This window comes from Rattus rattus, chromosome 2 (assembly GCF_011064425.1).
Source record: "Rattus rattus isolate New Zealand chromosome 2, Rrattus_CSIRO_v1, whole genome shotgun sequence".
NCBI lineage: Eukaryota > Metazoa > Chordata > Mammalia > Rodentia > Muridae > Rattus > Rattus rattus.
This window is the reverse complement of record NC_046155.1, coordinates 35,366,805-35,382,754: the sequence shown is the minus strand read 5'-3', so window position 1 is coordinate 35,382,754 and position 15,950 is coordinate 35,366,805. Positions and strand designations below refer to the sequence as shown.

General features: G+C 44.9%; 1 protein-coding gene across 1 annotated transcript; it reads left to right on the top strand.

Annotated features, from left to right (window-relative positions):
- The first annotated feature begins 6,815 nt into the window (after nucleotides 1-6,815).
- Slc35g1 (solute carrier family 35 member G1) lies at nucleotides 6,816-15,617 on the top strand. Its single transcript, XM_032891835.1, has 3 exons — nucleotides 6,816-7,349; nucleotides 10,881-11,061; nucleotides 12,853-15,617. The coding sequence occupies exons 1-3, from the start codon at nucleotides 7,163-7,165 to the stop codon at nucleotides 13,586-13,588; spliced, it is 1,104 nt and encodes a 367-aa protein (XP_032747726.1). The 5' UTR covers nucleotides 6,816-7,162; the 3' UTR covers nucleotides 13,589-15,617.
- The last annotated feature ends 333 nt before the right edge of the window (nucleotides 15,618-15,950 follow it).

Sequence of the window (15,950 nt, the reverse complement as noted above, 5' to 3'; positions counted from 1 at the left end):
CTCTCCCACCAGCAAAATACACTCCTGCATGGAGTGGAGCATAAACCGATCTTCTCCTGCTAACGTCATAGAAATGCAAGTTGCTTTCAAGTACTGTGGAAAGGCTAATGCGTGTGTCATGGTGATTCTAACCAGCTGCTACAGAGCAGGCCAGAAACACATCTGCAGGTTCTGGGGATGGAGTGTATTGGAATTCATTATTGGGATCGTGGACTCTAGCAAAACAAATTAAAATATAAAAAGGGAAGGAAAGCAGAAGTACAAGACGAATGAGACTCCTCTTACATCTCAGGAGCATTTAGAGGGAATCAACATCAGCACAGCGGAGGGATGGCGCAGTGATGAGGCTTTGGTTTAGATCCCAACGTCAAGTGCTTGATGCATCTCCTGCAAGAACGCTCAGAAGATATCTTCTTAAACAACAAACCTATTTTTAGAGGTGTGTCTGCAGGGGGCTGATAACCCATCATCAGTCTCTTTGGAGAAAGTCCTAGCCTGTCCTGTATTCACTCCCTGTGTGCATGACTGCTTCCCTGTGTTAACGCTCAGGAGTTCATAGCTATCTTACCATCTTAGCTCCAACATCGACCACAGCAACTCATATGTCATACGTCATCATTTTTGCCATCAAAAGATTCCCCAGTAAGGCACACAAACGTCCCTAGCCAGAAGTGATTGAGGTCCTGCCGTCTCTGCGTCTATTAAATGTAATTAGCCATTGTCTTCTCCATTTGTTTTTCCCATCTTCCCCCGTAACTCAATATCATCCTTAAAATAAGTTGAGTAGCGCTCATAGCTAGGCCTTAAATGACGAGGCAGCTACATGTGGTTGCATCAAGCCCCAAAGTCTTTCCACTGTCTCAAAATTACAGATCAGTCAAAGATTTGCTAGGTTTTCCGTTTATCATTTAGAGAAAGAACAGAGTGCCCACCTGTGCGACAGAGGATGGTTAATATAGGATGGGTTAATACAGTGCTCTGGGTTAGCGACCTCCTGATTAGATTCTGTTTCTTCCTCTTCCATAGGTGGTGGTTGGGGGATAGTGGTGGTGATGAAGGTTCTGCAGCCACCATGTTAGCTCTGTGTGTGTGTGTGTGTGTGTGTGTGTGTGTGTGTGTGTGTGTGAGTGTGTGTGTGTGTGTGTGTGTGTGTGTGTTTGAAAGCTGTCTTGCGTTACTTTTCAGACAAGGCAAAGCTATACATTAGTCAAGTGAGAATTGAGGCAGCCACTTGCCCTGGTTTGCTTAAGACAGTCCCAGTGAACCCCTCTTGCCCTGCAATTTTTGAAAGAATTCCTCAATCTAATCTAATTTCAAAATATAAAGGCAATTCCAGCTTGGAGGATGAATTCTCTGTTCAGGGCAGGTAAAGTCTTTCAGAGAAGTTTCCATGTTCTGCTATGAGCCAGTGACTGCTGTCTCTTTACTCAGCTCCTCAAAGTAGTCAGAGGTGAATTTCGGCTCCATTCAGTGAAGGAGGTAACCAGGCTTCAAGGATGCATGTGACCATACCATCAGGTCAGAACTAGAATTCTCAACCTCAAGTCCAGTATTGTTTCTGCTATAACCGATACATGCCAACGTGTATAAAGTCTATCTTCACTCCCTCACTTGGTAACTAAGTTGGCTCCTCGTCCTAGAATGGTTTAGGCATGTTCACCCTTGCCCAGAATCTAGGCAAGCATTTAAAGCAAGCAAAAAGATGGGGGAAAGAAGATAAATTGAAAAGTGCGTTAGCAAATCCAGGAAGCAAATGATGTAAACCTTTAGCCTTACTGCATTGGGTCAGGTTTTTGAATCTTCTATCTGACCAAATTAAGAGTGGAATTACGGGAGGCAGGGAGAGAAGAGAGGGGTTGGTGGAGATACTGAACTTTGAAGAAAATATAATTAGGTTCTACTCTGTCTCATAGATGTTTTTCCCCTTTGTCATATGGGTCAAAGGTTCATCAAGTCAGAACTATAAGAAATATCAAATACTATAAAACTTATATTTAGGATAAAGACTTCAAATCTTTATTTCACCCTACCTTGTAAGACCTCTATGCAAATATTTTAATCCCCTAACCCAGTAAAATCTTTGTTTATACAAAGACCCATTGCTGTATTCCAGCGAGTGGAGCTATGTAATAAGGTGACAGTTTATAAATGTGAAGAAAGGGGAATGTTTAAAGGAAACATTAGAAGTTTAGCCCACAAAGGATCTAAATCCATTCCTGACTTACACAGTCATTAAAAAGCTGACTGATTTTGTGGGGCAATGTGGTTCATGCTTTTAATCCCAGCATTTGCAAAGCAGAGGCAAGTGTGTGTGTATCTCTGACTTCAAGACCAGCCTGATCTACAAAGTGAGTTCCAGGACAGCCAGGGCTACACAGAGAGATCTTGACTCCAAAAAAAAAAAAACCCAAACAAATTAAAAAAAAACAAAAAACTAAAAACCAGGGGTTGGGGATTTGGCTCAGTGGTAGAGCGCTTGCCTAGCAAGCGCAAGGCCCTGGGTTCGGTCCCCAGCTCTGAAAAAAAAGAATAGAAAAAAAAAAAACAAAAAAAAACACTAAAATCCAAGAAACAATTAAAAACTTGACTGATTTCTTTGACATGTGAACACACATACACTCCAAAAGAAAAGGAATAAAGAACTCTAACAGGGATAGGGGTTGGAGATGGGGGTGAAAGGTGGCGAAGGGGGTGGGGGATGAGGAACTGGGGGGCGTGGCACACACCTTTGATACCAGCATCTGGGAGGCAGTGGTCAGCCCGGTCTACAGATCTAGTTCTACACACACAAATACACCCTGTCACAAAAAACAAAAATAAAATAAAAAGGTTGGAACACTCCAGAAGCTGCTCTGGAAAGGGAGACAAAGAAGATCTGAAAGACATTCCTATAATCTTTTGCCTCAAAAATGGTACCTGTCAGTGAAGATTCACCCTCACTGCATCCTTACCCAGGGGTTAAGGATGAATCTTTCATCCATTGGCCTTAAGAAAAAATGTTTGATATAGTTCTATACACAGATCAGGCCTGAATGTAAACTAGATGATAAAATGTGTCTTCTACAGAAAAATAACAGCGTTCTAGTTCCCTAAAATTTGATTTCTATATAGGAAGGGGGCACCTACTATAATTTTTAGGGTCTCTGCCTCCATTTGCAGATGCACCTATACTGATTGTGGCATTGGTCACGCCAGGTCTAGGGGAGGGCCCTAGTTTGGACATTTGTAAAGGCAGATACTGTTGCCTTGATTCTCCAAGATCATGGATTCTAACTGCCACTCACCCATAATAAAGATATCAGAGGATGTACTGGGTGGTGCAGTGTGTCAACTTGACACAGGCTGGAGTTATCACAGAGAAAGGAGCCTCCCTTGAGGAAATGCCTCCATGAGATCCAGCTGTAAGGCATTTTCTCAGTTAGTGATCAAGGGTGGGAGGGCTCATTGTGGGTGGTGCTGTCTGTCCCTGGGCTGGTAGGTCCTGGGTTTTGTAAGAAAGCAAGCTGAGCAAGCCAGGGGAAGCAAGCCAGTAAGCAGCATCCCTCCATAGCCTCTGCCTCAGCTCCTGCCTCCAAGTTCCTGACCTGTTTGAGTTTCAGTCCTGACTTCCTTTGGTGATGAACATCAATGTGGAAGTGTAGGCCGAAGTGTAAACCCTTTCCTCCCCAACTTGCTTCTTGGTCATGATGTTCGTGCAGGAATAGAAACCCTGACTAAGACAGAGGGCAACCCTTCAAGCAAGTGTTCTGTTGGTGTAGGATCCAATATCCAATATCTTTACCTATATTGTCTATATCTGGCTATAGCTCTATATGTCTTTTGCTGCCTCTTGTTAATTCCTATTCCAAATGCATGACCCAGCAGGCAACAAGACTCATTTGGGCAAATTTATTCAGATCATAAGGAAGACTGATGTTTTCAGTCCAGCCAGTTGGCACTGGAATCAATAGCAAGTCTCTTGTCTGATGTAAACCGAAGGGTTCAATTTCAAAAACAAACAATGTGTCTGTATACACTGTTATTATCTCACGATATAAAGATGTCTCTAGTAAAAACAGCTACTGGGATGCTCATTCACGGAGAGGAGAAGACCCTCTGTCTAAAGATCTCTCAATAGTAACTCTCACATCGGAGTTTTAACAGGGATTTATTGGTGAGCTTTCTTGGATATTTTAAACATCAGTTGGGTCATGTTATGCTATGTACATATTTACTACTTCTTCGTTTTTGTGACACACAATTATTCAAAAAGCACAGTTGGGATACTGACTCCAGGTACTCTGTGGAGACTGTCTTGTGCTTTCTAACAAGGCTTTCCTGGAAACGTCCAAAGTCTCATAGTTTAACAGAACCTGGGGGCAATATCCCATTAATTTGTTACATTATCCTATGTACACAGCCTTCTTTCATAAAGGTGGCATTGCACAACCATATCCTAAGACAGATGACTGCCATCTGCTTCATAAGATCAGCGGTGTCTGCTCCCAGACGATGGCCACATCTGGGCATGGTGACTACTGATGCTCCTTCATAGAAGGAATGGGTGAGTAAGGAGGGTCACCGGATCTTCACCTGAGTACCCAGCCTCTCTCCTGGCCAGTCACGCACAGCTTTGTGCTGATTACTTGTGACCTCATGGCATTGTGAAGGAGCTAGAGTATGCAGGCTGGGAGCAGGGGTCTCCACTTATGCAGCTGTGGGAAAACTGTTAAAGCATGCTGGGTAAAGATGTTCCCGAGAGTTGCTTTTGGGTGCCCACAGTCCTGTCGATAACCCCCACTCACGCAGAATAAGCCCAATAAACTCATTGGTTCTCTCTGGTGAAGTTTGGTGAATTTGGTTGTCATAGGGAGCTTATGATGAGAGGAGAGACATCGCCCCTCCCCTTCGGGAAGAAAATTCTCACATTAGGTAGCAAATTCATTCATTAGTGTCATTAGGTCTTGAGAAAATCAGTAAGTAAAATAACGTGTTAGAAGCACGTGCACATGGAAATCGCTTCAGTAAAGAGGGATTTATTACATATGAAGATTAGGATGGTTGGACATTTCCATAATGGAAAAGAAGATGGGGAATCGTTTGCAAGTTATGGAGATTTGAGTAAGTCACTTAAGGTACATAAAGGATCTAATGTCTATGAGCCACGATTATAAGAACTGGCTAAAATGTATGTCTAATCATGTTTTTTGTTATTATTATTATTATTATTATTATTATGCCTTAATATCAAAGTATCTAGGCATTAAAATATTATACAGTAGCATAAAGCACCAGACAGTTGTAACTGGCCTTCTGGGTGTCTAATAACCATAGTTGGAGGCTACTCTAATGGGATCTTTGATCTTGGTTACCTCTTTAGATGAGAAAGTAGCAATGAAGGCCTCTTAAGTGGAAACCCCTGGTCAAGAGAACAGAATCTCTGGCCTGGGCACAGACCTAACACTCCAATGGGGCCCTGCTGATCTCGTGGCCAAGGAGCTCCTTTACAAGCAAGCTTACCTTAAACCACACTAATTAATGTAATCATTAATTTTTGTACTGGAGGACTAGTCTCATCATTGCAATTTCTTACTCCGAGATAGGACAGAAAAAGAGCAGGCATTGTTTGTTTGTTCGTTTGTTTGTAGACAGGGTTTCTCTGTGTAGCCCTGGCTGTCCTGGAACTCACTATGTAGACCAGGCTGGCCTAGACTCAGAGATCTGCCTGCCTCTGCCTCCCAAGCGCTGGGATTAAAGGTTCTCACCACCAATGCTCTGCAAGAGCCAACACTTTAATGAGTTCGAATAAGCATATTTTTTTTTAAAAGAGAAGGGATTTGTAAGAAATATTAAATATGAGTCTTTTCTATCAAATACTTATAAAATGTGTTTAGGAGAAGGAATCAACATTTTTTTCTATCTCACCTACTTTGTAAGATTTTTACGCAAATGTTTTCATCCTTCCCACCACCCATTAAAATGTTTGTTTACACAAAGGCCAGTGCTGTATTCCAGGAATTGTATGACCAAAGATCAGTGTCCCCTTTCCCCTTTTCCCTTCATTTCCTGAGGGCCAATTTTTAAGACTGGCTCTAGAATAAGACTGTGAGGTCTGACCCCAACCAATGGTGTGGGGGTGGGGGACGGCACAGTCCCATCTGAGGTGGAATGAAAAACAGATGCATGACCTGTCTCTACGTGTTCCATCTTCCCAGTACACCCTTTTAATCAAGAGTAAAATTTACCCGGCCTAGGCGCTTCAGTGGGAGTAGTAGTCTCTTTCTTTGCCATCTGGAAACTGACTTCTGACAGAACTGAGGTGGCTACCTGTCTTAATTTGCTGAGACAACCCCCCTTTGCCCTGCAATTTTTGTTTGTTTGGTTGGTTTTGGTTTTTTGGAGACAGGGTTTCTCTGTGCTGCCCTGGAACTTGCTCTGTAGACCAGGCTGGCCTTGAAGTCACAAAGATCCACCTGATTCAATCGGCCACCACACCCAGTCGCCCCGCATTTTTAAAGAGTCCTCCCTTTCAATCTTATGTTTCAATCTTTGTGTTTACACCTTAAATACTTGGTCAGGTCGAGGTGTGCTTAAAAACTGACAGAATACTTAGAAGTCCTCGGGGCATCACAGAGGAGCTCAATACACAATATACATACACCCAATCAACATACAGACACCCAGTCCTTTTTAATTTAATTCATGTATTTATTTAGAGCTGGCGTCTCACTATGCAGCCTTAGCTGGCTTTGAACTCATAGATCCACGTGCCTCGGTCCCTAGATGCTGGGAATATGGGCGTGGGCCACCACGCCCAGCTCAGACACACTGTCTCTCTAAAGCAGCAGAAGGCCCCAAGACCCGAGGCGCCAGGGCTGAGAACCAAGCGTCCCTCCCTGTCTGTGCCAAGACAGAGGAGGACCAGTGTGCAGTCTAGCCCAACTGCACAGGGGAGGGGAAGCCGTCGCCGCGCCAGCTGTAGCCACCGCAGCCCGAGTGCACGAGGCCAGGCGGCGGGTTCCCCGGGGCGGAGGGCAGCGGAGGACAGGCGCGCAGAGCCGGGAGCGGGCGCACGCGCACGCGCACACGCATCGGCTCGCCGGGGGCCGGAAGAGCCGAGCGGCCCGGCGGCAGCTGCGGGCGCTAGAAGGCGCGCGGCTGCGGGAAGAGCGCGGACTGCGGGATGGAGCCCCCGGAGAGCGCGGCGGAGCTCTCCCCCGAGGCGGTGGAGCTGCGCGAGCCGGAGCTACAGCTCGCGGACCCGGCGTCCCCGGGCGAGGAGCACGTGGACGTCGAAGCGGAGGGCGCCCCCGGTCGCGGCAGGTGCTGGCCGTGTAGAGCCTGGGCGTGCGGCTCGCGTGGGGAGCCCGGTGAGTGCGGGCGGGCGGGGCGGGATCGGTCCGGTCCTCTGCGCACCGGCCTGAGCTGAGACCCAGAAAGTTTCCGAGTGTTCGCAACCCAAATTGGTGACCGGGATAGGACCTCGCGGTCCAGTGGCAACCAGAGGTGAAAGGTCACGGAGAGGGGCCAGGCAGCGGGTGGCAGGAAGCCGACTTGGAACCCCCATCGCGAGCGTAAACCGATCTTCCTGAACCGAGTTCGAAAGGCTCAGGTTCTGAAAGTGTTTGTCACGGAATCCCAGCATCTCAGAGAGGAGAGTTAAATAGACCACTGGCCCTCAAGCTTTGGGGGATAGGAGGACTTTTTAGCTACTGGCTTAAAACAAGGTACGCCTTGTTAGAAGCCTCGGTGAAGAACCCTGAACTTTCGTTCAGACTCTCTTAACCAGGAGGTAAAGAGAGGCCGTGGAAGATGAGGGTTCGGGTCTCACCCCCACCTCCATCTGCCAAGGTCTGGGTAGGACAGGTCCAGATAGTACTAGATAAGGCTTTTTGCACGTGCCAGAGACTCCGCCTAGGGCCCTTTCCAATTAAGAAGCCCATGAAGATCTTTTAGAATTACCTTTCTCAATCTAATCTCCCGAGTCTCTTCCCCTCAATATGCCTTGGGGCTTCTGTGCCTCTTGCCACACCCAGGTTTCTTCCGCCTTAGTTGTGTTTTTCTGAGTTTAAAAAGTCCTACGAAGATGATTATTGCTACCTTTCCGTCCTGAAAGCAAAGAGAAAAGATCGGGTTTCTGACTTTGTTTGCACGGATTTGCATGGACTTGCCTCCAGAACAGGGTTACCCCTTGCTGGGTTGACCAGCCTGGCAGCTCCTGGAGAGGTCTGTGTCTCTCTAATCCCTCAATGACTGAATGTCATTCTGGCCTAATGTATGTAGAATTGGTCCTTGCAAACTCTTTAGTTTTCCATTCAGGCAGCACATGGCAAAAATGTCAAGACATCGTGAATGCCCAAGAATCTTGCCTTTCAATTTCAAGACAAGTTTCTAACAGTTACTTTGAAAACAAATCAAGAACTGCTGTAAGCCACAAGTTGGCATTGGGCTTTCGACCGGCTCGGTTTAGACTCTGTGTGTAGTTCAGGCTGGTTCACACTCAGTCTCCTGCCTAAGCCTCTGAGTGCTGGGATTAAGGGCATCCAGCATCACGCCTGGCTTTGAGACTCTTGATCTTAGTGGTTTCTAAACAAAATTCACTTTCAAGTTTAGGTGTGAACTGGATAACCTCGCCCAGTTTAGAGATGCACTGATTCCTCTTTGCGTCTTCCGGACAGTGGAGCTTGTACTAAAGGGAGAGAGTTGTCTTAGCCCTGTGCACCCCGTTTTCCTGTTGGAGTGAGCACTCTAGTGCATTAGTGCACCACTGCACCTCCAACCAGCTTCCACGAAGTTTGGAGTGGGGCCTGGAAATGGGATTTTTAAAAGTTAGCCTAGTGATTCTAATTCCCAGCCAGGCCCACGTCACTAGAGTGGGGGAGAAGCCAAGTGAAAAAGGTTTTTAATCTCTTCTGGAAGTTGTATGGTGACCACTTAATTTGAATCGTTAAACTTGCAACTCGTTTAGAGTGATTAGATCCACCTTCAGTGGACGTTAGTGTGGAAATGGGATGCGTAAGAACATGCCTCTTTAGACTGATTTGCTTGTCACTGTCTTCAGAGGGAATTGAAGTTATCAAGTCATAAGAAGCTGAGGTTGCCTGAACAGAACTATTCCTTGCCTTCATTAACAGTCCAGTTCGGTTCAACCTTCTGTTACCTGCCTGTCCTTAGTCAGAAAACAGGAACCTTAGATATTTGTACATTTTTGATTGGGCATGGTGGCACAAGTCTTTGGAGAGGGGAGATGGATCTCTGAGCGGGAGGCCAGCCTGATCTAGGATAGCCAGGGCTACATAGGGAGATCCTGCCTCTAAATAGGTAAATAAATAAATAAGTAAATAAATTGCACATACATACATAGTAAATATCTTAAAACAAAAGACCCATTTTTTTTTTGAAGTTAAATATCATACCATTGTAATTCTTAAAAGGCAATGGGTTTACATTGGAGGAGATCCTTGAATTAATAAGCCAGGAAGATGTTTTCTGTCCTAGAACTCCTCATTCTGTTCTGTCTGAGGGTGGAGGGTTTTTTTTGAGAAAACTTGTTTTACTTGGATCTGAATTTTGTAATTTCAGAAGCCCAACTCTAAGGCCGACCACAGCCAAGGCCTGTGTTTTGTGGTGCTTCACTTGGCAACCTCAGGTCTCCTCCTGGGGCCCTAGTGGCTCTTTATAGTTCGTTTCCACAGTGTTGGAGCACAGGGGTAGAAGGTGGCATGGGGCAGGGGGCTCTGACCCCTCTCACAGAATGACAGTCGCAAGGTGGTCTCTCCAGGTGTAGACCCAGAACAGAAAGAAAGGTGTGTGATTCAGATAGCGTGGCTGATGCAAAGGTCGGGCCCTGTGGTGTTGCTAGAAAGGCTGTCATACTTTGGTCATGATTTGCAGTCACTTGTGGCCAAAGGTAATCTGCTGTGAGGGTGTTGAAATATATTATCTGGTGTATCATTTATCAGAGAAGGGCATTTGAAAAAGAGAAAATAGTTATGCAATGCTGTCCCATAGCTAAGTAACACTTTGTGCATTCTGAGAGTGGAGTTGAGCTGAGGTTGTTCAAAGCCAATTACAGCATCCACAGGTTTTGTGTCTCTGATCGACCAGAGCTGGTAGTTGTCCTTATTGCTGTGTCTTCCCTTCCGGGTTCATAAGGAGGGAGGGGTGTGTGTAGGTGCATTGAGCGTAGCTTATTCCTCATATGTCAGTAAGGGGTTAAATATTTGAAGACTTGGAGAAAGCGCACATTTCCTGGTTTAGATTAAGGTAGGAAGAAGTAAGTTAAGTCGGGGCAAAAGCCGCTCACCGTTACACAACGGAGGAGCCTTTCAAGATCATGTTCTTGCCAGTAATATTAGGCTGGGTGCCTTCCTTCCTTCCTATGAAGGGGTTCTCACGTCCTCTCCCTCACTAGAGAGTTATTAAGGTTGTAGATGTTATAAACACGCTGAGGAGGTCCCTGCCCTAGAAAAGCTCACAGGCTTATAGGAGAAGTCATGTAATTATCAAATGAGCAGATAACACAAATGCAGCTGATTTCCAGCAGAGAGACTTTCTCCCTGAAGCTCACCAGTAAGAGGATGAAAGGTTCTATGGCTGAGATGAAAGATTTCTCTCACCATCTTCAAGTTTTTTTTTTTTTTTTTTTTTCACTTTTAAAGCGAGGGATGGTTTTAGTGAGCCAAAAGGATCCATTTTTTTTTTTTAAAATTGGGAGAAACAACAGTTTCAAAGTGCTATTTTAAATTGTTACATGGTGAATAGGGAAGTGACCCAGGACGGCAGGTATATTTCGAAGGTATTACCTGTAGTCTCCCGTCTAGCCGTTGATACCATGCCTCTTTCTTAATTTCTAAGTGAAAGTGGTGAACAAGGACTAACCAGAATTTAATGTCTTTCAGAAGCCAAGAAGACAGCACCCTGCCCCGGACTTGGCCTGTTTTACACAGTGCTGTCTGCCTTCCTCTTCTCCGTGGTCTCCCTGTTGGTTAAAAAAGTGCAAGGTGTCCATGCTGTAGAGATCAGTGCGTTTCGATGCGTGATCCAAATGCTAGTTATTATCCCTTGCTTAATATACAGAAAGTAAGTACTCTTAGAGTGACTAGAGGACGTTGACCAGTGTCTGTAGCTCTTTTGAACTGCCTTCGGTTATCAGAGATCGACCCCAGTCAGTGCGTGTTCTCAGGGTCTGCTCACAGAGGGGTCTACCGTAAGCACACCCCACATGCCCATCCAAGGAGAGAAGGGGGCTATGTAGTTGTTCACGCCCCTCCTCCCTTCACACTGGCATGACTGATACTTTGAAGATTAAAAAGTAAACAGAGCAAGTTAAGAACGTCCGACTGTCAGAGGTTTCTGTAGGTGGGACGGACTGCTCCCCCCGCCAGCTCATACCGAGAAAACCGAAGTCTTCCACAGAGGGTGGCAGGCGGAACCTTGAACAAGGTCTTTGACTATTGTGGTGTTTCAGGTTCTTCCCCTGTAAACTGGAGGGAGTGGCACTTTCTGGACTGTGCCCCACAGCAGGTTGCCAGGGTCAGATAAGAGTTGTTCTTGGTTGGAGTACTTTGTATAGACCTCAACATGTAGGTACCATTTTTACTGTCCCCTCTCTACACTCTCCCCCACCCCCATCCATACTTGATTCCCTTTCTGTGTGGAATCTATCATCTCTCAGTAGGGCTGAAATTACACACACACACACACACACACACACACACACACACACACACACACACACACACACACCCTTGTAACTTACTCGTATTTTTCTGTTCTTTGAACCCTGGAAGGAAGCTAGTTGGGCCCTGACTGGCTATCTGGCCCTTTGTTTTGGAGATGCTTAAATCTCAAATCACAAGTTGGCATTGTCTGCCTCCTGAGTCTCCTTCATCTCCTGCTGCGATACAGATTCATGGAATAGTGTCATTCTGCATCCCGAGAAATTGGGTAGAAAGTGACAGTCTGCAAGGGTTCATATTGCCAGAAACTCCCTGGGAATGTGATGTGCAAGCCAGAGTTCTTTGGGAGCCGGTGAGGTGGCACCAGCTTTTAAAGGAAGGAACAGCACTGAGGTTAGCAGCCACGTTCCCTGTGTTCCCTGTTTTTCAATAAGAATATTCAGAAAGCTAGAAAGTGTTTCGAAAGTCTTTGGCTCTAATCTGTCTTGATGTTGTGTTCACTGTCCTGGGAGATCCATAGTTTTCTCACATACCTATTGGCCACAGATTTGTTCTGACTCCAGATACCCATGGGTGTCCGTGTCTACCTGGATGAAGCATGCCCTAGCGTGAGCCAGTGAGTCTTATGTCAGTCTACTAGGAGCTGTCCAAGTAGGTTCTGAGTGAGTGAGTGGGGAAAAAGCGCTGTTTTCCCCCTCATGTTCAGTGGCTCAATTCTAGCACTGGTTCAACTTTTATAGAACAGTTAATGTGAATGAAAGCACGTTAGCCAGGATTAAGCTTCCTTGTGTAGAGACCTAAAATCTGGAGATTATGTTTATTATTAAGTGATGTGTTTTCGTCTTAGAAAATTTGAGGAAAATCATGTGATTCCACTCACTAGCATATAATGTTTCTTCAGATCTAGTCCCTTTTGTCTTTGCATTATTTTTCCACAAGAATATCCATAGGGAAAATATTTACTGACTTTTTATCATTCTGCTTATGAGGTTCTGTGTTCTTTGAAACATCAGGACCAATACCTAGAAGAAACACTTTTCAATGATTCACACTATTAAGTGCTAGAGGGTTTGCTAGTCCCTTACTTTTAATATAATGTGCTTTTGGGGGTGATGTCTGATTAAACATTTTGATTTAAAACCAATGCCGAATTCATTTAAAATGCATTTCTTTTTTTCATTTAACTTTGCAGAACTGGGTTCATAGGTCCCAAAGGTCAACGACTTTTCCTCTTCTTCAGAGGGGTCTTTGGTTCCAGTGCCATGATTCTTATGTACTATGCTTTCCAGACCACGTCCCTCGCGGATGCCACGGTCATTGCGTTCAGCTGTCCAGTGTTTACATCCATATTTGCTTGGATATTTCTCAAGGAAAAGTACAGCCTTTGGGATGCTTTCTTCACCCTGTTTGCGATCGCTGGAGTGATACTTATCGTGAGACCGACATTTTTATTTGGTTCCGACACTTCAGGGATGAGAGAAAGCTATTCCGAGCACATTAAGGGAACGTTTGCCGCCATCGGCCACGCCGTGCTAGCTGCGATGACTCTGGTGATTCTGAGGAAAATGGGGAAATCGGTGGACTACTTTCTGAGCATTTGGTATTACGTCATACTCGGCCTTCCTGAAACCATCGTCGTCCTTTTTGTCTTAGGAGAGTGGAGTCTGCCGTACTGTGGGCTGGACAGGCTGTTTCTCATACTCATTGGACTGGTGGGTTTGGGGGGCCAGATCTTTATCACTAAAGCAGTTCAGATAGAAAAAGCAGGACTCGTGGCCATCATGAAGACCATGGATGTGGTCTTCGCTTTCATCTTTCAGATCGTTTTCTTCGATAACGTTCCAACCTGGTGGACGGTGGGCGGGGCTCTCTGTGTAGTCGTCAGTACGACTGGAGCAACCATTCGTAGGTGGCTGCAGAGCAAGTGAAATGTCACTGCTGAAATCTGTTTTGGTTTGTTTTTTTTCTTTTTCTAGTATGCCATCACCCAGTTCAGACATCTTACACACCAACACGCATACCTGGAGGGTCTGCGTTATTCATTGTTCATATTTAATAAATTTCATAAAGTACCTTTTTTTTTAATATAGTATGTTTTTAATAGCTAGGCTAGCCTAGCAGTTTCCGGGTAGATTTTCTTTTTGCTTTGGCTTGTTGGTTGGGTTGCCATTGATGAAGGGGGAGCTCATTTGAGGAGTCTCAGAGATTTTTACGAGTACAGATTTTTAAGTTTATTTTTGACGCAGGATGTGGATGGGGGATGCTCTGTCTTAGCAGTGTAGATAAGAAGCTTAATGTTGACAATGCTGCTATAATTAGTACCGTGCTAATCCGTCGATGGCAATACGATCCCATCTAGGATGCCAAAGCTGCCACCTGCTACAGGTGCCTACGTACGGACGGAGTGCAAGTGAACCAGCCTTATTGTCACGCCTCTTAGAGACGATCGCTACACTTTTAACTCATTTGTGCCTTTTCGTTCGGATGCTGGAACTTTTATACGTACTCTGAACAGAGCCCTTAGCTTGTCACGCTGGTTAGCTGTTCTCTCTTTCAGTATCTTAGCAACCGTCATTTTGAATTTCGGTTGTCTCCCGTTTTATTTGAAATTGCACTTTTTTTTTTTTAACATTCCAAGATTTCCAACCTTAAAATCACAAGAGCAAAGTCTTGGTGTGGCCAGTGTGTATGTACATCCCCGTCCTGAGGTGGTTTCACTTCAGATGCGGTGGTTTTTTTTTTTTTTTTTTTTCTACAAATTTCTCTTTGAATCCATAGTGCGATGCCAAATACAGTTTTCTCAGGATTGTACTAGGCTGGGCTGTTATCAGATTGCCCAGATTCTGCCATTTTCATTTACAAAACCCATAGTTCTAGATGCAAGCTCCCTGTACATTAAACCAAATATTTATACCTTTATAGTACATGCCTGTTGTTGAACTGACGGTCTTTTTCCATTCTGGGGTGGTATGTTATAATGCTTGTGGCATATGGAAAATGTAAAGAACTCCACAGTTGATTGGCTGTCACAGTTTTTTCGCATATAAAGAGCACAGGTAAATGCTAGTTTTTGACACACAGTACTAGTGTGAACTTAGACAGTGGATTCTAACTGTGGAGCAGCAGTAGGCCATTACTCCCGTGTGAAGGATGGAAGTTTGGGATTCTGGGGGGATATGACCATGAGTGTTTGTCACTTTGGATGCCTTTATGGTAAGGCCCAAGTGGCTGCCACCTCTTACTCTGTCAGACACCGTTCATTGTTACCATTAGCTGCAGGGTTGAGGGGCTGTCTGCTCTCTCCCACACTCCTCACAGCTCTTCTGAAGGAAGGGGCTGGAGTCTGGGGTCTTAATTCAGCTATGAAAGGTTCTTCTCCAGTAGCTCCTAAGAGGAACTTTGGTGGTTTTAAATCATATTTGCCACCTGACATCCTAAACATTTATTTAGCTGAGTCACTGTCGCGCTTGACCCCGCAGAGATATCCGTCAATGGTGCCATTCTACCAGCATCCTAGAAAATACAGTCATCAGACCTTTAGAACTCAGAGGGGTTTGGGGGATGATGGGGGGGAGGCCTGCAGTAACCGGTTTCTATGGCAGCCTCCTCTCTTTTAGTTCCACTCCTGGAGCCACTGCCTAACTTACACAATAGGAGTTTCTGGGACAGTGGGAGATAAACCTCTCTGGAAGTTCATTTTATTTCAACTGTGTCTTAAGTACTTGAATGTCAGGATATGTGACTGACAATGTTTCTTATACCAACCTTTACAGGGTATAATTTTTAAACAATGTTCAAGTGGTATACAAGGCTATGTATTGTAACAATTATGGGGCGTTATGTATTTTCCAAAGATTGTAGTTTCTATATCTTGCAAAGGGAAATATTTTTCCTAACGTGTTTTTATTTTGTAAGTAATAAAATCATAAAAGAAAATGTTGGTTTTTTATGACTATAGAAAGTGTCTCATGACTCGTTTCTCTTCTCGACCGGGTGCTTCAAAACTCCTTTTCTATGGGAGACTGGCCTCTAGCCATTTTGGTAGGCTGTGATCTTAAATTTCCAAACATTTTATCTGTTCCTCATACACAGCAAATAGAACACCTCCAAAATAAAGATAGTAAACTGTTAAAAGACCTTCGGTTTTCTAGACCCTCAGAGCTTGGAGCAGCTTGGAGCTGTGTTGTCCTTACAGACTAAGGATAGGTTCTGTAGTGTCCTAGGAACTCTACCCGCATGGTGTCCACTGCTACCCACAGAGTCACCACACCTGGGTGTTTACAGCTGTAT

Excerpts from the sequence above, each read along its gene's own strand:
- Slc35g1 (XM_032891835.1), top strand. The coding sequence starts at position 7,163 with ATGGAGCCCCCGGAGAGCGCGGCGGAGCTCTCCCCCGAGGCGGTGGAG. Across the intron at positions 7,350-10,880 it reads CGGCTCGCGTGGGGAGCCCG|AAGCCAAGAAGACAGCACCC; the intron begins GTGAGTGCGGGC and ends AATGTCTTTCAG. Across the intron at positions 11,062-12,852 it reads CCTTGCTTAATATACAGAAA|AACTGGGTTCATAGGTCCCA; the intron begins GTAAGTACTCTT and ends TTAACTTTGCAG.